Source organism: Hyposmocoma kahamanoa, unplaced genomic scaffold (assembly GCF_003589595.1).
Source record: "Hyposmocoma kahamanoa isolate Upper Pololo Valley unplaced genomic scaffold, ASM358959v1 80, whole genome shotgun sequence".
NCBI classification, from domain to species: Eukaryota; Metazoa; Arthropoda; class Insecta; order Lepidoptera; family Cosmopterigidae; genus Hyposmocoma; species Hyposmocoma kahamanoa.
In genome coordinates, this window is record NW_020654051.1 from 4223355 (window position 1) to 4249166 (window position 25812).

The 25812-nt window shown below is 36.4% G+C and overlaps 1 protein-coding gene across 1 annotated transcript in view; it reads left to right on the plus strand.

The window, feature by feature from the left end:
- The first annotated feature begins 3773 nt into the window (after positions 1–3773).
- The window catches only part of LOC113233871 (cytochrome P450 9e2-like), a 43896-nt gene continuing 21857 nt past the window's right edge, over positions 3774–25812 (plus strand). Inside the window, exons 1-9 of the mRNA XM_026469095.1 lie at positions 3774–3882; positions 5822–6021; positions 10429–10592; positions 11496–11633; positions 11927–12129; positions 15978–16113; positions 16957–17052; positions 18097–18318; positions 22081–22181. Coding sequence (XP_026324880.1) covers positions 5822–6021; positions 10429–10592; positions 11496–11633; positions 11927–12129; positions 15978–16113; positions 16957–17052; positions 18097–18318; positions 22081–22181 — 1260 coding nt within the window. The 5' untranslated portion in view covers positions 3774–3882. The remainder of the gene's footprint in view (positions 3883–5821; positions 6022–10428; positions 10593–11495; positions 11634–11926; positions 12130–15977; positions 16114–16956; positions 17053–18096; positions 18319–22080; positions 22182–25812) is intronic.

Sequence of the window (25812 nt, forward strand, 5' to 3'; positions counted from 1 at the left end):
TGCTAGAGTAGTTACCGAAATAGCAATTAATATTAGTTTTTTTACCTGTTATAACTTCGATATCCGATAAATCGGTGTAAAGTTATCACCGGCACCTCTAGGTATGGTATGCGTCTACGGCTGCATGTATCGCGTGAGCGGATAAATCGGAAATCCATATTTTAAATTAACAGCCATTGTCACGTTTTCTGTAATTTCGATTTTGTACTTAAAAGCTGTGAAAAAAAACTGACCTCAAATATAAACTTGATTTGACCTAGTTATATTTTAGTTACATATGTTTAGATAAACTGGTCATACTCTCGTACCTCCAAAATAATACCTTTATATAATGCGGTGCATACTTTTAATTGAAATGCATGCATAGTACTTGTTTTAAATGGTTTGTTTTTATATTTAACGTATGCATTTAGTTGGTAAGCCTTATTAAATAAATAGATAAATAAATCTTTGTGACCCATATTACAGATCCAATCTAGTTTAGACATCAGTCTTCCGCCTCACAATTTAACTGTACGACGATCCTTAGATTAATTACGTTGTAAAATCTTTTATTAAGGTGGACAAGAACAATAAATTATTTGTATAATTGTGTTTGTATATGAAATTATAAGTATAATAATAACGCACAAACTTACATAGCCCCGCGCTAAGGAAAATCATGTATAGCGTGTGCCATGGATATACACATACACAGATAACCACAAATCACATCCAAACTCAAGAGAGAAATAAATGCAGGCCATGAAAGTATTTCTCTCGGCCCGGGTATCGAACCCGGGACCTCTGCGTGGCAGACCAGCAAATTGTCCAAGTAATTTTATTAACACACGCGTTGTTAACGTGTTACTTTTCTTCCTATTGGTAAGTTTATCATATTTTTGTATATACTCCTATGTTTTATATTGTACTATATGTTATACACTTCCGGACATATAATTCGAACCGCCACGCATTTTCAGTATTAAGTGCCCTAAGCTTAAACAATGTTTGATTGATCAAAAACTCGAGTTCTTAGGTTTTCACGATTGTGACACATTGGAAATGAAACTAATTTTCCGGATTTAAATCGCGTACATTTGTTTTTTCAAACCGTGTCCATGGGACCTGTAAAGGGCCCGAAACGTCGGTTTGTTTGAAAAAACAAATATACGCGATATAAATCCGGAAATATAGTTTCATTTCCTATGATCAAAAACTATTAAGCAATTTTGAAACTAGTATACTAAACGTCTTTTCCGTAAGTCCTTGTTGGGAATTTGGATTTGCAGAACCGGGGCAAAACTTTTTCTTCGATGATAACACTATTTTTGTAGAGCCCTTTACGACAAAAATGCGAGGTGGCCCGAATTATGTGTCCGGGAGTATATTATATTTAAAAGTGTGAATAACTACATCTACTAATAAAAAATAAAATGTAATAACAAATAAAATGGAATTTACAATAATCCTTTTATAATCCCCTCACCCGTATGTGCCGTGAGTACAATGACCTCGCTGCTGTCCATTACGAGATTGACATCTTCAGAGTCGCTGTTACGCCTTTCGATACGCTATTTACGAAAGGGTTGGGTGATGTTGTCCTGGTTGTTGCTGTTTCTCATGTCAATATTTAACAGTGTTATTTATTCGCACTTAACTGACGTAAAATTTATATTATTGGTATGTGCATTACTAAGATTAACGCTTGGATTTTAGTTATTGTTTCGAAGATTTTAAATATTATTCACTAGATGTTAACATTTGTTTATAAAATTAATACTAATTTTGTATACATATCTGTGGACTTCTACTGTCTGAATTGCCCATGTAACAATATAGTGAAATTAATGACTTTACTCTGTATACTTGTATAAATAAATAAATAATGACTCGACATTTACTATTAATGAAATGTGAAACCATACAATGGAAAAATTTCTATATTTTTGTATAATTTTTAAGTTAACGATTACGGTACACCATCTCTGGTACCCTATAATTTATATTATACAAGAATCTACTGTGCGTTACAAAAAGTACATTCGACCAAAATGTTATATGAAATAGATATTTTAATCAAAAACTCTAAATTAAATAAAATGTTTTATTATATAACAGTGTTTTAATAATTTACTACTAGGGAGACATTACTGCTTGGAGGCAGAAAGAGGTAAGGTGGCAGTACTTCCCTGGACGAACTCTTTCACAAGGAGCTCTACTGCAACTAAAGCAAATCGTATACGTAAATCGATTCAACATTAAGGCAAATCGAATAGTCTAGATCATATTCATAATTTAAACAAACTAGTTTCTTTCTGAACCTCTATTTTTTATTAATTGCAAGAAAAGCAGTTTGGCGGGATCCAAGTACAATAAGTACTACAATAATTGGCGATTCTCGATCCTTCTGTGCCATTTGAATGTCTTTTCTCACTGTCTAATATCACTGTAAATTAAAGTAACCAAGGCCAAAAAGGCTGTCAAAATTATTTTCTTTATCGAAATTAATTCTGAAATTTTTATGAGATCGATTCAAGAGCACACGATCCGATCTGTGGATCGATTCAAAGGCATATGATCTATTACGATCCAAAAAGTCGTTTCTAAGCAAAAAATCGTTCATCCCTATTTTGCGTAGCATGGTTAGAGATTTGAAGTTTCTGGAGATGTAGTGATATAAAATCGAATGAAAAAAGTCGATTTAAATGTCTTATCGAGATAATTTATAAGGAAGAGGGAATCAATTTAGAGATTATAGTTTAATAACAAATAATAAACAGAACAAAAAGGATTCAAATATTATGTTACAATGTTACAAAAAAACTACACAACAAATTAAAAATTCACCAATGACCAAACAAAAAGTCAACAACAAAGCATAAAATCAACAGCAACGAAACGAAATTTGAACAGTGACTCCAAAAACATCTCGCAAAACTCAAAACAAAAGATAGATACCCATATATAATGAGTCATTGTACTTAATACAGTTTGCGCATGTAATTAACGCGAGATACATAATAAGGGTATTTTTCCAAACCCGCAATTTTCTGTGTCCATGCACTAATCTCAACTCATTTGTCAAAACAAAAATGTACAAAAAGTAGAGTAACGTAGAAAATAACGAAGAGGTTTCGTAAAACAAACACAATTTGATTGAAACTATTACTTCTGTTTGACATATATATTTTTTGTAAAACTGAATCTCGCAAAGATTCATATTTGTACGATGATTTTATTTCAAGTTGCATTCCAAAGATGTTAGGAACATCGATACAATTGTATAAGTTTTAAATTACTTTCGGTACTCAGTTTTGGCATGTTAATTGTCTTAGACTCGCGGGAAAACAAAAAGTGTCGTCATTGATTGATTTTTGATTTTGAAATTTCTTTATTAACAAAAACAAGTTACACGTAATATCTTACAATTAAGATTCGATCTTATATCTATTGTTGTTTTTTGACCAAAAGTGAACATTAGTTCGATGTTATGCAGCGGTTAGAACAGGCCGGACGAACTGTCGTCACTGCACACTAGCCGATCGGATACTAACTTCGCCAGTCAGATGAAGCTAGTACACAAGCCAGGATAGTAAAATCAGTGGTGGGGGCTCTACTAGCGCAAGAAAAGGACCCAATCCTATTAGACTATCCGGGATTGAGACACTAGCTTACTATCTTCCTCACTAGCTTACTAGCCTAGAAATAGAGCTAGTTGTGTATAGTCTAGCCTCATGTATCCTGGGCATTATTCATTGTAGCGGTTCTCGCGGCTGTAGCAAATTTAGTAATAACCCGGCACCCACAACGACGGACTGTGGCGAGACGTCAATCGCGTGACGCTTTATTATTGTGTTATGAAACATATTTTTTTATAGCTGTTGAATTAAAATTAACAAGGTAAATATTTTTGATTTTATATGTTTACGACTATATTGTATTTAATTTAAGATTGTCTTTTGATAGTCCTACTCTCATGGCACAATATTAATGTAGTACTCTCAGCGGAGTTAAGTCGCTTTAAACGTGAATTTAAGACAAGTGTTAGATTCAAAGACATAGAAAAAAAGGGGAGATATGGTATGGGGGCGTGGTTCGCGTTGCCTCGATAATTTTTCTCAAAAGTTGCTCCACAAATTATCTTCGTTTATACAATGAATCACGTACAACAAATATATTTAAGATATAACGAAAAACACATATTGCATTATTTAAAAAAAATGTCATACTTTCTTTTTAAATAATGTTATAATTAATAATAATGTGTTGTTGCTTTTGCATACAACCTTGAGTCTGGTAGAATATGCCTGAATAAAGAACAAGCTAGAACTCTTTGCAAATGAAACCGCCCCCATTTTTTCGAAAACTTTAAATGCAAACAGTCATGTTATAGGGCTCGCGAACTGGCTCATGTATGTCATATTTTTTGTTTTAAACTTTGGAGCTTAAAAAGCTGGAGTAAGCAATTCATAATGTTGGAACTAAATTGAACCTTTACTTGCAAATCCAAAAAGAAAATTACGATTTTCAAGCATTAGACTTTGTAGCAATGTTTGTGTGCAATTTTAATTTTTTTTGTTGATCTTATTGTTTTGTATCGAGTTCTTAGGTTTTCGCGATTGTTACACATAGGAAATGAAACTATTTTTCCGGATTTAAATCGCGTATATTTGTTTTTTCAAACAAACCGACGTTTCGGGCCCTTTACACTAACTTCATTGAATGTGTAGGTTTATCCATGACATGCTCGCAGACTGCAGACCGTCGCGTAAACAAGTCCAGTTTGACAAACCCCAGGTCCCTGCAAAAGAAGTCCGTTATCTGCCCAGGATGTTGCGAGAAGCCATTGAAATTAAAAAACATCCTAATTTCAACAGGGAAGATGGTTTCTCCGTACCACCAGTTTGGGATCCAGTATTTCCTCTAATGAAAAATCCCAAACAGACATAGACTGCAGTACTAATTAATATGTTTTAGTTTATTCTAATTTCTATTAATAATTAATAATAAATTAAACTTAATAAAAATTCATTCAATAAAATAATTTGAAAAACTTAACGTAGCGTAAATTGGAATGTTTTCTTTGTAAAATTAAAAATAAGGTTTTTAATTAATAACTATTGTAACTATAGTGAAAAAATAGGGTGGTTTGCATTAATATTAGACATAACTGGTTGAAGACTGTACCACCTCAGTCAACCGTCACCATGGGACCTGTAAAGGGCCCGAAACGTCGGTTTGTTTGAAAACACAAATATACGCGATTTCAATCCGGAAAAATAGTTTCATTTCTTATTGTTTTGGACAAATTGTACAATTAGGCCATTATCTCAAATAAAATGGTATCTCATTCCGATAGATTAATGTACCGTTTAGTGAAATAGATATGTTTTTTCTTATAAATTTGTACCAGAAATATTAGATATTTATTTAGATGTTAGATATGCATTGCGATAAAATGTTATGCATTAATTTTAGTACGTACATAATGCTAAATAAATTTTCTTTTCGTGTAAATATTTTGATGTGCAATCAGTACTTCTGTTGGGGATGCGGCATATTTGGTTGTGAAAAAACTTGCTTTTTTGGCGAGCAGTTAAGTACTACCCATAAATAAATAAATAGTATCTAAATAAATGTTACGTAATATAGAATTAAAAATCAACTAATCCATTTTCTGTAACATTACGAGAAGTACAATTGGGTAGTGCTAAACGAGCGAATGTAAACTCATTGAATTGCGACACATTATTGTTTCTTAAACTTATTATCTATGTTTTTTAACTAAGTAGTAATTTATTTTCTAGAAATATAAAAGTAACTTTGAGAATTCTCACAGATGCTGGTCTGGATATGGTTGGGTTGTCTCGTGGCCGCAGTGCTTTTGTACTTCCGGCAAGTGTACAGCTTCTTTAAAAGGCGGGGTGTGAAAACACCAGGGATCATCCCACCTTTTGGTACTATGCTGAGCGTTTTGGTGAAACGAGAGCATTTTGCTGAACAAATCACCAGGTTTTACAACCAATTTCCTGATCAGAAGTAAGTGTTTTTAATGAGAATTAATTACTTCGTTATGTTATTTTAAAGTATTTGTAATAATAATAACGCACACACTCATACCCTCACACTACAGAAATCCTTTATCGCGTGTGCTATGAATACACACACACATGGCTTACGACAAATTACATGAAAATTCACGAGATAATGAAATAATTATTGACCATATAAATATTTCTCCTGCCACGGAAATCGAACTCGGGACCTCTGCGTCCGAGATTATGTTTGCCGTTATGATAACATTTGTTACTCTGCTAAAACCTAGTCGCAGTGGCAGTTGAGTCTCAATAGAGTGTAAGTGGAATAGCGGTAATGGCATTAATTCATTCAATCACTAGCGGTCGATGTTGCCTTACGAATACTATCAAGGACATTACTGCGCATATCTTAATACACACAACATGTGATGCTATTTGTGTATACTTGTGACCTTTTCAAGGCTTTTGATTGTGTGCACCATGATACTTTGGTCAGGAAACTGAGCTATTATGGTGTGGCAGGCCGTGACCTGAACCTTTTTAAATCCTATTTGGGTGGAAGGGTACAGAAGGTCCATGTTAACGGTACGAGATCATCAGGGTCTGCAATTAGCATGAGCGTACTTCAAGGTTCAATTCTAGGTCCTTTTTTGTTTTTAGTTTATATTAATGACTTACCTAGACTCGTGGAGGGTATAAAACATGAAATGTTATTGTTTACTGATGATACTTCGTTATTATTTAAAGTTAAAAGGCACCAATGCTCTTATGACGATGTTAATAATGCTATATATAACACCTTAATTTTTATCGCGTTTAATGAACAATTTAGTTTTCGGATTAAATATATGTAATATTATTAGACTACACCGTCGTCGGCGTGCCATCAACTTGCCATTGAAGAGTAGAATACTAAAACTTGCAACGACAGTTGAATAGTAGCTCGATGGCTAGCTACTGAAAAGCCACTTCTCTTAACTTTTAGCAGAATACCAAACATTGAAAATCCAACCGTTGGCACTCTCTCGACTCACAACTGAGATGATTTAAATTTAGGAGAATTGGGGTTCTGCATGGTAACCGCTCGACCGCGGAAATAGTTATTTCAAGTCTTTCACTTGTCTTTGTTATTGAGGCCACTGATAGCCGTTATGCTTTTGCTTCAATAGCCTTAGTAACAATAATAATAGCTAATGTCCAAGGCGCACGACTTGTTCGTTCTTTTACTTGTATTATAAAAAAAAAATTACCATAAGTGTAGTATAAGAATTGATTAATGTTATAAATCTTTTGACTGGGTTGTTTATAGTTCTTGGTGAGCTCCGTGGTGTTGCCAACGCCATCTCTAACCTCCCATGCTTGACCCCCAGTTGGGTCAATGTAGGAAAACTTTTTCTGCATTTAAATTTTCATTGAATTGATATCCAATTATTTTTATGTGAAATTACTCCACTAGTTTGTTATAATTATTAATACAAAGATCGAACACTCAGAAAAAAATCCTTCAATCAACAACGACAAGTGCTTTAGTTACGAACTTTGATGTATTAAAAAAAACAAAAAAGTTTTTAGTACACTATTCGTTATGATCTAATATACTTAGTGTAGAATTGAATTCATTACGCTAATTTTTGATAACACTTCTAGATCTATTGAGATAACCCGATAATGTTACCGTCATGTTTTAGTAACACAATGTGACAATTTTCATGATTAGTATTGTAAATTATCATAAAACACACTTATGATAAGGTTGATTACAGTCCAAAGGATAAATGCATAGTTCGCACAACTAGTGAACACGGTCCCCTCTAATTCAAATAACGAGAATGGAAGTTTTAAAATCGACATTACTCCCTGTTTTAAACAAAGTCCATTATTTAAATTTGAATGACCATCATGTTAGACTAATCTACCGCCTACGCCTACTAAAGTCCCGTAAAATGCAAGACTGTTGGTACAGTAAGCGGTACTTCAAAGTTTTAAAACACCCAGATGACCTCGTGACACACGCCTTTATAAAGTATTGACTCGTGTAGTGCGCAGTACACAGTTTATTTACTATTATCTTTTTATTCACACATGACATAATACCTTAACAGGTACTTATTTAGGCGGATGTTGAATATTGTACAGAACAGTAGTAATCTTGTTAATGGTTATCTATGATAAGTCTGAAATTACGTTCGCTCGAATTTTTATAATCTCGAAAATTATTTTCCTCGGAAAACTTTTTCAAGTAATATTTTAAAACAAACCTTAGGTTAGGAGAGATTCCAGACTCTGCTTTACGTACCCGTGGCCGCGGAGTCCCGTATTGGCGCGTTCGTTATGGTATGACTGTGGTCTCGGCCGGGATGGGAGTCAGAGCTATTCTTCTGCACTCGTTTGCAAGTTTCTGTCTGTCTTCCTCTCTTTCCTATCAAAATTTTCTTTCTTTCTGTCTATATTCTTTGTTTTCCCCCTGTCCTCTCTCCTCGGCGGCTGATATTAAATAGTCACGACACGGAAAGGGGACAAATTTAAAGAACCTATCATTAGTTATATACTAATAATGTCACTACTGTGTACAGTTTAACAAGAATAAAAAACCTTAAGTTAGGTTTCTTTCCTTTTAATAAGAATATTTATAATTTGTGTTGTCGCGACTCATTGAGAGAATTGTTTAAGGAAATTAAAATTGTATATTATATGTGTATTGACAGTAACTTACCAATATACTTACGCTAATGTAATGTAAGTACGAAAAAATATCCATTTATTCCCTGAAAACAACAAAATACATAATTTTAATTTAAGAAATAACCATAAACTGGCAATTTCACAATTTATATTGCATAAAGTGAACTCATCTTTCAAGGGAAACTGTGTACGCTTCGGAATTCGCGTGAACAAGTGTAGATGCATTCGGACATACGCGGCAGCTTCGTAAATATAAAGCGAAGGAACAATCAGTAATAAGTAGTTGAAGACCTTTAAAATAATAAATGTGTACCTAAATGCGTTCCGGGTTTTTCAACTGCAGTTTTTTCGACTGCAGGTCGACTTTTAAAGAGCCTTGAAAGATGGTTATTTCGAAAATCAAAAAAGAAAGCAAGAAAAAATACACATGATTTAGATTCAAAAATGTAATGAAAAATTCAATTTCGAAAACCTAACAACTCGATAGTCTGTAAGATGTCTCTTTCTCGGTTAAAGACTCTCATTGACCTTTATTCAGTGTCAAGACTGTTCATTCCGGCGTCCATGTGTTCAGACCGTCACTGCTTATTTCGAGGTCAACCTCATAATGTTTGTACCCGTTTCGCACCCACTGTGAGACAACACAGTGCCACACAGCGCCTCCGGTCTTTGCGGTTTAAAGCTTTGAGTGGCATTGCAACTGTTATGGACCGGCGTGTCGCTTATCACCAGACTCATGACTTATTTATCCTGTCACTTGATATTATAAAAAAGGCTTCCGCTTTCCTGGGTTGCGAGGTCAGTGTCACCAGTACTGTAAATTAGCAACTTAAAATTCCGCAACATAGCGTCGAGGATCTTGCCGGTCTTAGTCAGGAAATATTATTGGAAGGCTTGGTAAGGGATTTACTGCTCATAACGTTGAAATATGGTAATCTCTGATTGGACTTTAGCTGGCATATGTTTGCTATGCTTTAGGGTGTCAACCTAATTAGTGTCAGTAATGTCGCTGTAGAATTCAGGTTCGAAATCGAAAGTCCGACTTATGCATTTAATGTGATAGTAATAGACTCCGAGCTTCTTGTTGTCAGATTTGTTTACCAGCCATACAAATGCTATAATGTGTGCGCGCTTGCCCTCAAGTCCTTAAGTCTGCGGAATAGAACATAATTATACTCGTTTCGCGTATTTGTTGTTGACTACCTCTTAGTACTATTGTATCACTGAGCGTTTTTCCATTCAATCGCATTGCATTAGCCCTTGACGAACGTCTACAAATAATAACGTATATTGATCAATTTTAATGACGTGCGATAATGAGATGATAAAATGTATTCCAATTGTACAATAGTAATAGATAATATTTTGTACAAAATATTGTATTTTATAATATTTTATAAAAGCTTAGAAATATCAGAGCATTTGCCTTTGAACTTTTGCCTGTTTTGACAGTTCAGATTATTTTGGCACCGAGTGTTTCATAGGAAAACAAGATCACCTATATTTTCAATTCAAAATGCTACTTTTTCACAAATACATTTGAAGATATTTTAGATATGAAGAATAACTACAAATACACATATTAAATAAATAATTTATGATATAGTTTCTCACTAAAGCATTATAGGTATTATATTTTCTAATCATTACGTTCTAAGACTAAATTACTAAAAGCTCGATGTAATAAATAAAATAATGTGATTTCTTTGTTGAATTATTCTGATAGGTTCTACGGTACGTTCCAGTTCACGAAGCCATTTCTGCAAGTGAGAGATATCGAGTTGATCAAGAAGATTTGCATAAAAGAATTCGAGAGCTTCCTGGACCACAACACTGTCATCAGTGAAGATTACGACCCGCTTTTTGGGAGGAATCTATTTTCTTTAAAAGGTAGCTTTACTTGCTGTGTGCAATTGGGATTATCGTAAATATCTTCACTGATTATGGACTTCTACTAAAGTGGGAAAAGTTACATTTTCGTTTTCTCCTACACCAATATAATAACCATGTTCTGCAAAGTTTTGGAAGTCAGTGATCGCTTTAAAGCATAAATACCATTTCATTAATGCATCAACTATGTAAATCTCGCTGTCTTGTTTGTAGGAAGAGCCATATGTAGGAACACGTGCAGTAACTCTAATCCCGAAACACAGGTGGCGCCTACAAGCTCTCTTGCATAGCAAAGGCGTAATTTTTATGTCTTTTACTCATAAGAAGTCATCCCAAAGGGCGAATTAAGATTTGCCCTTTAGGATAGAGGAAAGAGAGGTGTAAGCACCTCTTTTCACGTGACAATGATATGTCCGAAGCTCTTGTTGGTGGTCTTTGTAGGCCGCTCCCTGTCTATTAAAATAAGCTTTAAGAATCAGAACAAAAGAGTTGAAACCTGTAGAGAAAACATTACACGACAGTGAATTTGGTAACATTATTCTATAGAATTCTTCTGTCTACATTTCTTGGGTCATTTCCGTAAAGTCGCTAGTGTAGGACGTCGAGCTGATCAAGTCGATTATTGTGAAGACGCAATGTCACTTCCGTGATCAATCATTGAAGAGAAGTACCGCCTCTTTTCTATAGAAATCTCTTTCAAGAGGACCTAAGTCTTCATTTTCTAATATAGCAATATGAATATCTCGCTTATTTTACGTTGCAATGTTACATTTCCGTATAAAGTAATGAACCGAGTGTAATCCGAAGGCATCTCATAAACTACTTTTTGGTGTCAAACAAGTACATACTTGTTGTTGCATATGCAAAAATACCATCTTCTATTTTACAATTCTTGGTCAACAGGTCAGGAATGGAAGGACATGCGATCGACCCTGAGCCCTGCTTTCACCAGTTCCAAAATGAAGATGATGTTGCCACTGATGGTGGAGGTTGGAGATCAAATGAACCTCTGTCTTCAGAAGAAAATCAAAGAGTCCAAACGTAAGGGTATCTTGGAAATTCATCACTAACTCGTAAAAATTATCTTTATCGTGCAGGTTTGGCTATCTTTATTTTACTACTGTGTGCAAATTATGTGAAGAAGCTGTTGTAATTTATTTCAGCTTTTCGTATACAGCTGTCGTCGGTTTAACATAATAATGTATGTTGAGTTGAAAACGGTTTATTAAAAATTATAGTTTCGAAAGTCTAACGGATTCAGTGACATGGACATTTAGAAATATTATTGAAACCTTTTGTAAAGTTTGCATTTTTATACATTATTTTGTTTATAGATGGTTATTTGGACGTTGATGTGAAAGACCTAACGACCAGATACACGAATGACGTCATTGCTTCTTGTGCGTTTGGCCTGAAGGTCGATTCTCACATGAAGGAGGGCAACCAATTTTACAAAATGGGAAAAACTGTTGCATACTTTAAGTTTCGTCAGATACTCATGTTTTTCTTACTGAGTTCTTTTCCGAAAGTGGCTGGAGTGAGTATCTTTAAAAATCTCCATCAATGTCTTTCAACGAAGTTTGTAATGTTTTCAGTACGAATCTAATTAAAATAAAAACTAAGGACACTAATATCCAATGGCACTAACTTAAGTACGTCTTAAACCAAAATAAATTGATAAGCCACTCACGAAACAATGTATTATGAGTATTCTTTGCAATGCAAGCATTGGTGCAAGTGGATATAACTGTGTTCAAAATTTTGTAATTGTTTAAAGATTTGCATTATCATAAAACGTTGGTTTTGTGTTATAATATTTTTAAGACGTATATTAAATACATAATGATATTTTAGGAAAAAAGTATTCTAGAGCTTTGACGAATTGTTGAATGAAAAAAAAATGTGTTATTGGAAAGTAAAAAAGAAATGACGGTCCGCAAGAAAGAGCCAGCAAAGTATTACAGTTACAGACCACATAAATACTAGATTACAGCCAAGGTCGTGTATACCAAACATGACATTCGGATATATCAAAATAAATCTATAGTGTCATTGTAATCTATTGGCGGTCATTCCACAATTTAGTTATTACTGTAGTTGTCTCTAATATACCTATGCACGAAGCAAAATTATTTCCAGTAAGACAATATTCTACATTTGGGTATCATCATTCAGCCATACGACGCCCACTGCTGGGCATAGGCCTCCCCCAACGATCTCCACGACGATCGGTCCTGCGCTGCCCGCATCCATCGGCTTCCCGCGACCTCGAATTTGGGTATATTGCCTATTTATTATAGGTAATCGTGAATTTGGAACGAATATTTTCTATGGAAATCATAATAAACCTCACCTATACTTATATGTACTATACCTATATTTTAGTTCACCTCAAAATAAAACTGTCGTATTTCGGATAGGAGGTTACGGAGCACCAGCGACCACCACCATATTGACATGAGACTTACGATCTTATGCCCCAAAACCCTGTAACGCATTTGCTGTGTTAAGTATACTTCCAGGTATATTTATGCACGCTTATTTGTAAAATACTAAAAACTACTGACATCATAAACAACTACTTTTGTTCCATGACTTTTAATAATTCATTAGATTTTTCTTTCATACAATAAATATTACATTAGTTTTCATTATAGTGACTCTCCCTCCCGACCCTTCGAGTATACGAGAAGGACATTTCAACATGTGCGCGCACAGGAACCTTATAAGTTCAGGTCCTAACCTCAGATCAGCCAATGTACAGGGTTGTCACAGACCTTTGTCACTTGACTTCATCCGGTTCTCGAGAGGCTAGTGTCTCGGGTGAGCAGCCTCGGGTGCACGTACAGTACCCTCCCTATTTTTCAGATAGGTACCGGAGCCGTAGGCACGCTCACTTACCGTTGTGTATTGCACAACTAGCGGTTGGCACCGCTAAGCCGTCGACTCTAAGTCCACTACCAAATCTCCTCATTGGTGGTGGAGATGTAAGGCACGCTCACTTCCCGACGCCGAAAAACGATGTCTCTCCTATCCGAATAACCTTAGCGGCTGGTGGAGGATATCTAGCTTATCCTCGACTTGTTCTCCGGGCTAGTGCCGGAGATGCCAGTCACAATGTCCTTCGACAATGTCAAAGTCAAAGTCAAGTGCTCGAAACGGATTCATCCCGTAGTTTGCTACCCTTAGAGGTGGAGCATTTTCTTCAAAGAAGCATGGCGGAAGCTGCCCCAATGACGACGAAGAACCGTTCATGTAGGTACTTTGCTAGTATAATTTTGCGTTTTAGTTTATGCCTAGTTGTCAATATATTTTTGTATATTTTTAGAAGTCGGGAATAAAAAATGGAAAACATTGTATTTTAGAATAGATGCAAGAACACAATGCAATTGATTCAGTTCGACATAGATTAAGTAACGTTCTTGTAGGTACGTTTCATTGTAAGCATGATTGAATGTTTACCTACCTGAAGTATTGGTTATTTTATAGTACACACATAAAACATGAAAGCTATGAAATACTTAATGAAATAATCAATTAAACAATAATGACATAAAGCAAAGAATAAAACACAATGTGACAAAAATATTTATAAAATATTTAAATGAGATATAATGAAAGTTGCAAAGGAACAAAGTCAAAGTCAAAGATTATTTATTCCATAGGTAAAATAAATTTACACTTGAAATCGTCACATTTAAGCTACTGCTCGTTCACTACGCTGACCTCCCTGAGAAGAACGGGCAAGAAACTCTAGGGATTGCTCTTTTCAAATAAACTTAAATGCTATGGAGTATACTTTGAATCAAATTTGTGTGGATTCTGGAGCCGTGTCGTCTTTCCATACATCTTTATCTAACACGTAGTCTTCAATTTTGTAATATGATTTTTCGATCAAAATATTTTTAATGTAGTTTTTAACCTTAGGAAATGATAAACTTAATATATGCTCCGGAATCTTATTGTAAAAACGTATACAGTTCCCTATAAAAGAGTTGTTTACCTTGGTTAAACGAAATCGTGGTACCATGAGTTTGGACTTAGCTCTAAGGTTAATATTATGGATATCTTCTTTCTTATTGAAATTATGTATATTTTTACGGGCATATAAAATATTTGAGTAAATGTACTGTGATGCCACAGTCATGATACCAGTCTCCTTAAACTTTTCTCTGAGAGAAACCCGAGAGCCTGGACGGTACACAGAACGAATCGCTCGTTTTTGCAATACAAATATGGTTTGAATATCTGCCGCTTTACCCCACATGAGAATCCCGTAGGACATTATACTATGGAAGTAACTAAAGTAAACTAGTCTAGCAGTACTAACGTCGGTAAGCTCACGTATTCTGCGGACTGCGTATGCAGCGGAGCTTAATCTGCTGGCCAGGGAAGATATATGTGGAAACCATTGAAGTTTACTATCTAAGGTCACTCCCAAGTAGACTGCTTTATTAACAAAGTCTAACTTTTCTCCGTTTATTTCTTTGCTTGGACTAGTCGATTTGTCCGTGACAATGTCCGGGCGTCTCCTCACTTAAGGCCCTCAACTAGACCGCTACTAAGACGCGTTAGCTGCGCACGAGACAGACGACCCGGGATCATTCTAAACAGCCCCATATCTTTCTACATTAGTTTTGATTATAGTAACACTCCCTATCGTTCTAAACAGTAATAAGGGCGCGTTTATTCGACACGAATTTCATCGCGCTCACCCCGCGCGGCCGCCACGTGGCTGCCGCGCGGTCGCCGAGCGGAATCCGCGTTGCCCCCGCTGTCATGGCAAAATACGGTCTATTGGTTTAGCTTTTACGTTTTAACTCAAATGAGCGTCTCTGGCACGCGGGCGAGACTAGCTTGAATTTGGTCTACGCGGCGCGGCGGCCCGCTGTCGAATTATTCCGAGGAATTTAAATGTTGTTGCCTAGTAAATAGAAGTCAGATTCGCCATTAATGTACATGAAGGCGTGGTAACTGGGGGGTCGCGCGAAAACTTTCTCCTCGTACTGGGCGCTAACTCTGTGCTGTGACAAAAGAAAGCGTTAGCGTAAATACCCATCCGATGCAAAACGCAGAAGTGGAGGTTGTTGGTGTCGTGGGATCTTCAACTACTAAATACAAATCTAAAAATTGTCAGATAGTACAACAAAAACTTACTTGGAAAATTTTAATGGAACAAATGTTGTTGATCATGATATCAGTAATATAGTCATGCGTATTAGTATTTTACAGACAATTTATTATTCAGGTATAAGCAATTTCCATTAGGCTGAACCTGTTCGCAGGTTTGCTTTACATAAAAAAGTTACTTTTCCTCGATAGATTAGAAAATAATGAAAATTTTTGGCGTGTCTATTTATTAAAATATTTAAAAACATATTTTAGGTGTTCAAATGGACTTTATTCCCCAAGTCGGTGCAGAATTTCTTTAGGGCGCTAGTGGTGAATACGATGAAGAACAGAGAGCTCGAACAGATAATTCGACCTGATATGATACATCTGCTAATGGAAGCTAAGAAAGGTAACAATTATGGAAATTATGAATTAAACTTAATCGTACAATTAAAATCGAATCGGTTGACAACTGAGTTATCGTGAAGTTCTGAATCGACACCCAGGTCAAACAAGGTGCAGGTGGACAGGTTTTTAAAAATAGACTACCAAAGGCGTCTAGCATTTTTGACGTCGGTCGTGCCTTGTTCATAAGACGTGCGCTACTGCGACGTAAATAAGTCAATTGTCCAATATTAATAAACGGCTGTCAACAGCCAGTTCGTTTGATGTAGCTGGTCATGCGATATAGGAATTAAGACTCATTGTATTTTCATGACTCATTTATTTATGGTTGTTAAGAGCTGAGTTACCAAATGAGTATATATGTATAGTTTTACTGTGCCCCGCAAAACCAGTATGCTATATAATAATATGCAATTACAATAAAAAATGTTACGCACTCAAAATTGAATTTTATATTCTATATCGGTAAGTTAAAGTCATCCAGTAATTTAAATCGGTAAGTTTAGTAGCAGTCGAGCTCCTTGTGGAAGAGTTTGTCCAGGGTAGTACTGCCACCTTACATATTTCTGCCGCCAAGCAGTAATGTCAGCATTATTGTGTTTCGGTTTTGAAGGGTAAGGGTGCTGGTGATATTACAGGCACATGGGACTTGTCAACTTATGTCTCAGGGTATCGGGCGCAGTCTCAGATCTTTGCAATTTAAAGCTCTGAGTAGAAGGTATTGTAACTGTTATGGACAGGTGTGTAGCTTACCATCAGGCGCACGACTTGTTCGTATCGTCACTTGATGTTATAAAAAAAAAGTTCGTCGGGTTCGGTTTGTACACTTTCTCTTTTAAATTTACAGGAAAATTGACTTACGACGAGAAATCAAGCCGCGACAAGGACGCCGGCTTCGCCACCGTCGAGGAGTCATTCGTTGGCCAGAAGCAAATCAACAGGGGTATGTCATATTACAATAGGTATAACTTTCAATTCTGAAATGGTGTCTCTAATTTTGACTTAGACAATGTTAGCAATCATTTAAAGAAGGGATCATCAAAAGAGCTAAAATCTTCTATTATGAGTATCAGACCGCAATCTAGCGCTGGAGCTCTAAATCAGAGACCTCCACACGCGTCTTTCGAGCGTCAGTGTCTTAACAACGCAAGCACAGCGTCGACGCGACGTGGCGTCGAAGGGTCATACGTCGCGCTGGCTCACACATATACGTCGCGTAGTAACTCTAAATGTCATTTATTATTTCATATAAAATTCAAAATTTAATTTGCGTGCTAGTCCATATTTCGAATATTCTGTACGGTGTTCAATACAAACTTGTTCAAATGATTAGTTTTGAAGCTAGGGGCATCTGCTATCCGAGGGGCACTGCACCCATCACCCTGAGACATAAGTTGATAAGTCCCATGTACCTGTAATTTCACCAGCACCCTTACCTTGCAAAACCGGAACGCTGTAATACTCACTGAAATAGGGAAGATGGCAGTACTTCCCTGAACGCGAACTCTTTTAAAAGAACTCTACTAATAGTTCTTTAATTATTTTACCCAACGAAACTACTGCCTAGAGATAGTTCAGAAGTTCAGGTGTTACATGCACCTGAACTTCTGAACTGGGAATGTTGTTTGTGTTTTTTTGAATTTTTATATGATTTAAACATTGACTTACAAATAAATGGACGACGGGTCTAATACAAAAACCACGAAAAAATGTCCCAAGTCAACCTATTTAAACGTAGTGACATGTAAAGGAATATGAAAAAGCTAAACCGTTGAATTTAAATTGTAATGTCATCGCAGTACTGTCTAATTTTGCTTGCTTCGCTGTCAGTCGAACAAACGAAGACTGAAGCGTGAATGACGCTCGGTATACGATTTTAACGCCCTATAAGTTCGGACACTTTTTAGCGCGGACCCGACGTCCATATAATTGTAAGTCAATGGATTTAAAGGTGTTTTGTTTACACTGCAATTATTATTATCTATAGTTTGGTCCGACGACGACTTGTGCGCCCAAGTCATCCTGTTCTTCATAGCTGGCTTCGAGGGCGTATCCTCTGCTATGACGTTCCTGCTATATGAGCTCTCTGTCAACCCTGACGTCCAAGAGAAACTATACCAGGAAATCAGGGAGAACGAGGCCAAGAACAACGGAAAATTTGATTACAATTCTATACAGAATATGGTATATATGGATATGGTGGTTTCAGGTAGGGGCACGATGAAAAATCTTCTTTCATACTGGTTGCGGAAACATCTACATAATGAAAATCAAATGTCGGTTTTGCTGCGGCCTAAATTTTCGATTTAGTAAAAGTGGTTAGTTTGCGTGGTAGGTACGCATGCAACAGATGGCGGAGTTCCGCAAACGCGAGCTCAGTCCTCCATTTTTGCTTTGTACGTTATGATCGTGTCAATAATCTCGCGCAATACTTCGAAAACCGTAGAAAAATGTTTTATTTTGCTCTTCTGGAGTGCAAAAATGACGATCGCTCTTGTAATATTATCTATGGCGGTGTTTCAGTCATCATTAATTCTTGTTTTATTTAACTTTATAAATTTTCCATTTTCTATTTATCGTAATCATTTTTTTTATTACAAGAAACGAAATTAAATCTTATGCTGTTGCATTCTCGACCACAGTTGCTTCTTTTTTTGGACAGCTAAGTAAACATCTCAGATTCGTTGTCATTCGGCTGTTAACCGCTAGATGGCAGCACATTAATTGAAATTTCAATACAAAATCAAAACTAGGTAATCATATCTAGGTATTGAACTTTGAACGATATGCCAACAGGGCAAAGTTTAAATTATATTAACAGTTCAGAATTCGATATATCTTTTTAAATTTGAAACTACGACCAATCATTATTCAAGATTTCGTAATGTTTCAAATTATGAATGTGAGAGTTTTGGCGACAGCGATTCCAAAAGAAATCAAGGTTTAAGGTACATACTTCCAATGCTTTTATTTTGTTCCAATATTTCTTGTCACGGCTGACTGAGACGGTAAAGTCACCAGTTAAGTCTAGTATAGTTTCGCCATAGTTACCTAACCTATTTTCCAAAGAACATTCCAATTTACGATACATACATATACACACATCAAAAGTGTCTAGAGATCAAGTGAATATTTTTGAAATAACAATTATTTAAGCAATATTTACCAAATCCAGTCTTCCAGGACGACTTCTTACATTAATGCTTATGTTTTATTTAACCGCTTACCCCTATATTTAATAAAAATAAACTAAAATTGATGTTTTTGCAAATTGTGGGAAAAAACTCAAATTAACGGCGTCAATTAAATGACAAAAAATGGCGAAAATGATGATTTTGCTCATTTTTATTGTAAAGATAAGAAAATTAATAATCTGTATTTCCACCATTAACACGAATCACACAATTACAGCGATTTGGCATGCTTAAGATGAGTTCATCAAAATCACTTTGAGGAATGGCCGCCCATGTGTTTTGTAACAAGTCAAAATATTGTTGTAGAGTATGTACGGTATACATACTCGGCACAGCTCTTCTTTGAAGCATATCCCATGCGTGCTCAATTGGATTGAGGTCTGGCGATTGAGCAGGCCACAGCAGAACGTTGATACGAGCTTCGGCAAGAATGCGTGTTACGACTCTAGCCGTGTGTGGACGTGCGTTGTCATGCATTAGTTGAAATGAATCACCCAACTGGCCTCGCAAAGGGATGATAACATCTGAAACAATCCTCTCTGTGTAAACTTGAGCATTGAGGTTACCCCTGATCCAAATGAGATCGGTTCTTCCGCCGATCCAAATACCGGCCCATATCATTATTGTTCCCCCACCATATGGATGAACTTCCTGACAATATCTCAAACGTTCATGACGTCCAGATGTTCTCCAAACTCGAGTACGTCTTGTATCCGGTCTCATACCGAAGCGAGATTCATCCGAAAAGCACACATAGCGCCAGTCTTCAGTCTTCAGTTTTTTATTGTGTACAAAAAGCCGACACTTGATTTGGAATTCGAAATAAATGAAACCGTCAGACGAGTGGTACATTGGTTGGAATCCAATAATCTTCAAGTGAACCTCTCCAAAACTACGTTCTTGCAATTTTTAAACCGTAATAAAAATCCTGTAAAACTCTTCATAATACACAACAATAGTCCCATAGTAGAGTCGACCACAACGAAGTTTCTCGGTATCATGCTAGATACACATCTCACCTGGACAGCGCATGTAGAGTCAGTCTGTGAAAAAATCAACAGATTTGTTTTCGCACTTTACAGACTTAAAAATACCTGTGACCAGAAAACTGCTCTGATAGCTTACCACGGCTACGTGTGTTCGACTCTGCGGTATGGAATTGTAGTCTGGGGTAACTCTGTAAACATGGATCGAGTTTTCATACTACAGAAAAAGTGCGTAAGAGCAATGTGTGGTGCAGGTCCACGAGATAGCTGCAAACCTCTATTCATAAATCTAAGAATACTGTCCATTCCTTCTTTATATATATATGAAACGTGTAATTTTGTCAAAACCCATAAACAATTATTTATTGCCAATACCGCTCCTTTTTTGACCCGTTATCCCAATCGTTTGACCCAACATATACACACTACGACATTGTTCCAAAGGAATTGCTATAACATGTGCATAAAATTATATAATGTATTACCTGACGATATGAAAATGTTACCTACACCTAGATTTAAGAAATTGCTGTTTGACTTGCTTGTGACAAATTGTTTTTATAGTACGCATGAGTTCTTGACATATAAATTTTGAAGATTGTGACCCTCTATGTAAGTTTTAATTGTATTTGTATTGACATGCGTTCCTATTTTATTATATTTTGTTTTTGTTATTTGTATTCATCATTTCAACTGATTAATTATTTTTTTTTTTCTAATGTAATTTGATATGTAAAGTCAATAATATTTGCATGCCAATTGCTGGCGCAACACGCTGAACTTTTGTATTTGTACATATAATGTAATAATTGTAATCTACTTACCGTGTATGCTTGCAAATAAATATATCTATCTATCTATCTATCTATCTATCTTCTTCCTCCCAGTTTCTGTGTTCGCGAGCCCATCGTAAACGGGTCCTGCGATTGCAGGGTGCAATAGGTGGAACTCTGAGCGGCCTTCGGGATCGCAGACCCACTTCACGTAAACGATTTCGGATTGTTTGATCGCTTATTAGCAAGCCTGAGGAGCTGTGGAGCCTCGTAACCAACATCATGGCGGTCATGGTACGATTCCGTCGAGCAGTATTTTGGATATACCGGTCCTGTCTGCGAGTCGTGATGCGAGATCGTCCTCCATGTCGCTCGGCCACGCTGCCCGTCATGCGATAGCGCGTCCAGAGGCGACTTATGACGCTCTGTGTAGTGTTAAGAGTGAAAGCCACAGCACGTTGCCTGGAACCAACTTCCAACATTCCGACGGCTCGCATCATCACTTCTCGGGTTAAATGATGCCGTCTCTCCATAATAATGTAAATTGTTTCGGTTCCGATGCAGATATTGTAATGATTTTGTCAAAACGCTATAACTCATTTTTATACAAAACCACGTTGACAATCGATTTTCTTCTTATTATCGAATTTTAAACAATATTCCTTATTTAAATGTTCAAACTCACTAAAAAGTATCAATAGCGATACAAAAAAGTTAATATAATTAACCCTAATTGCAGCAATACTCTTAAACGTACTTGATCCCTAGACACTTTTGATGTGTGTATTTAACATAATTATTACAGTATTTTATTTAAAAAATAATTAAAATAATTTTGCTAATAGTTAATCATGGAAATTAGAATAAACGAAAAGATATTCATTAGTACTGCAGTCGCTTGCTTGGGAGTTTTCATCTGTTTTTTCATACTGGATCTTAAACTAGTGGTACCTACGAAGAAATCATTCTGGACATGTAATAAAATATATTGTATATAACAGAATATTTTGTATTTCAGAAACATTGAGGTTATGGACGTCTGGCTTTGCCACGGACAGGTACTGTAACAAAGACTACAACTTGGGCAAACCCAATGACGAAGCTACCGAGGACTATATTGTAAGTGTTAAAACACAAACTGTACTTATTTCTTAAAATCGTCAGACTATTTTGAACTTATTGATCTTGTCATTTCAAAGTCAGAATCCCATGAAAAGGACATGCAAGAAATCACTGTGGCCACCATAAAACAGTTTGTATCGTCTTTAACAGATATAATTAATGTTATTGGTAAACGTACTCATAAGTCGCAAATTTAAGTTTCTGATCAAAATCAAAATAATCTTTATTTCATAGGTAACACTTGAAATCGTCACATTGGTTAAACTCTACCGCGCATTCGCAGAGCAGATTGCCCTGAGAAGAATGAGCAACAAACTCTAGGTGTTGCTCTTTGTAAATAACATTTGTACATATTTAATATTTACAATATATATTTTTTTATTTGAAACATCAGAGAGCGAGACTACCTCCATGAGCTAAACGGGTTACTACCACGGATTTTTGTCATCCAAGTATGCAGAAGTTGTAATAGCCTTTAGTATAAAGTTTTTGTTCCACTATAGTTTTAAACCTCGTGAATGACAAATTTTGTATATCAACCGGAATTTTGTTATAGAAGCGTATACATTGCCCCTTAAATGATTTTGTGACTTTGTGAAGACGACTATCAAGAACAGCTAGTTTATTTTTATTCCTCGTATTAATTAAAAATGTACAGTACTGCGATGACATTACAATTTAAATTCAACGTTTTAGCTTTTTCATATTCCTTAACATGTCACTACGTAGAACATCTGTTTTTGGAAGTTACTTTGTCTCATCATAAGCTACTTCTGGGAGTTTACTATTGCCCATCTCTAAGAATTGACTACTTTTCCGCTCTTGAAAAGCTCCTTGAAGACTTTGCTCCTTCATATGATCATACCATTTTGATGGGTGATTTTTATACTTGCCTTCTTAAAAATGATTCACGTTCGAGCAGTCTTCGTTCTGTTATAAATTCCGCTAACTTACATATTCTTCCATCTAACGCTACGCATCATTTTCCTAACTGTACTCCCTCTCTTCTGGACCTCATAGCAGTCTCTTCTCCCGAACTTGTCACCAAGCATGGTCAATTCACGGCCGATGCTTTTTCCTATCACGACCTCGTGTACCTGTCGTATAGGGTGCGCGTGCCCAAGGCTAAGCCTAAAATTCTCCTACAACGCAATTTCGGAGCCATGGACGTAGATCGATTGCGTGAAGACGCGAGTAGAGTTGACTGGTCAGTAGTGGATAGTGTTGGTTCGGTGGATGAACAAGTCGAGTTATTTACATCGCTACTGACTCACCTTTATGACGTACATGCACCAGTTCGACCCGTTCGTATCAGGCACCTTCCTGCACCGTGGCTGAGTAGTGACCTTCGAAGTTATATGGAGAAGAAGAATCGTGCGAAAACCAGGTACAAAATTGAACCATCTGATGCGAATTGCAAAAAATATCACCGAATCAGAAATCGCTGCAACACATTGATTAGGGACGCTCAGCGACACCACATCCACACATCCATCGAAAATGGTAACCCCACTAAAATTTGGAATTTCCTTAAGTCGCTTGGAGTTGGTAAATCTCATAGTAGTAATTCTTCTTTAGACCTGAATCTAGATAACCTTAACAATCACTTTTCATCTGCGCCTGTCTTTGACTGTTCAGTCAAAAACAACACTTTGCTATATCTTTCATCATTACCAACTTCTGACTATTCATCTTTTGTTCTTAATCAATTTACTGACTGTGATGTTAAGAAAAACGTTTTAGCTATCGTTTCCAATGCTGTAGGCAGTGATTGCATTAGTCGTAATATGATCATTCCCCTCCTCGATCTCCTCACTCCCGTCATTACTAAAATCCTTAATAAATCTGTCTCTACCTGTGTTTTCCCCACTGCCTGGAAAGACGCTTATGTCATTCCACTACCGAAAAAAACCAAACCAAGTTTCCCTTCAGACTACCGTCCTATTTCAATTCTTCCTTTCCTGTCGAAAGTCCTAGAAAGGCTTGTTCATTCTCAGTTGACTAATTTCGTAAACAGGAACAACCTTTTCAATCCTCTCCAGTCTGGTTTCCGCATTGGTCATAGTACGACTACTGCACTCACGAAAATCACTGATGACATCCGGTTGGGTATGGAAAACCAACAATTGACTGTGCTGACACTCCTTGACTTCAGTAATGCCTTCAATGGTGTTGACTTTGACCTATTATTGGAGGTATTGCGTACTCTTAACATATCTCCAGCAGTTATTGATTGGTTTCGAAGCTACCTCTGTGGACGTCGGCAGTGTGTACGCTATGAGAATTCTTTCTCTACGTGGTGCGATATTTCCGCCGGAGTCCCGCAGGGTGGCGTCCTTTCTCCTCTCTTATTTTCTTTGTTTATTAACTCTATCACACAATCCCTCACTTCTTCTTATCATCTTTATGTTGATGACCTCCAGATTTACACCCAGTCGTCTATTCAAGACTTACCACGTGCCATTAATACAACCAATGTGGACCTTGAATCCATTCGTCAATGGAGTCAATCCTTTGGCCTTAAAGTTAACCCATCCAAAACACAATCGATTATTATAGGTAGCACTTGGTTCAATTCTCGTTTTAGTCTAGACTCCTTACCCTCTGTGGTTTTCGATGGTGTTTGTATTCCTTATTTGGATACAGTCAGGAATTTGGGGGTAATTTTTAATAAATGTCTGACTTGGAAGCCGCACGTTGCTGAGGTTAGCAGGAAGGTGTTTGGTGCGCACTTCTCTCTGAGAAGGCTTAAAAACTTTTTGCCGACTAAAACCAAAATTACTCTGGCCCAGAGCATACTCCACCCGATACTGGACTATGCAGATGTTTGCTACCCAGATTTGTCAGTAACTCTGCTCAATAAATTGGAACGGCTCCAAAATATGTGTGTTAGGTTCATCTTCGGACTACGTAAATTTGACCATGTCTCCCAATTTCGCACACAAATTAAATGGCAGCCCATTCATCGGCGTAGAGATCTTCATATCCTTTCACTTCTCTATTCAATTCTGTTCTATCCCTTTACGCCTTCTTATCTTAAAGATCGCTTTACTTTCCACTCTTCTACACTCTGTCGTCCCCTTCGCTCCTCTGATACTCTCTTACTTAACTTGCCCTCTCATACCTCTAACTTTTATTCCAACTCTTTTACCATTTCTGCGATCAGATTGTGGAATTCTCTCCCTGAATCGATTCGACGATCCCCTTCTCTTGATACCTTTAAACATCGTGTCAAGGATCACTTCCTCAACTCCTAAATTTCGTCTGTCCTCTACTATCCTTTCATTTATTTCCTACATTTATACTTGATTTTTCTTTTTCCTTTAAAAGTATATAAGCATTTAATATTATTGTTATTTGTATGTATATGTATATCTATCTATGGATATGTATATATTTTTATTATTACTTATTATGTAGTGTACTTATGATGATATTCTTTGGTTGCACCCCTTTTGCATATCCGAATTGTCTATCCTAAGGTTGACTGGAAGAAATTGCTACATAGCAATAAGGCCGCCTGTTGCACATTGACTTACTACTACTATTATACTTAAGCTATTGTATTGTATTTTAATTGTAATTTTATGTGCAATAAAGAATATTTCATTCATTCATTCATTCATTC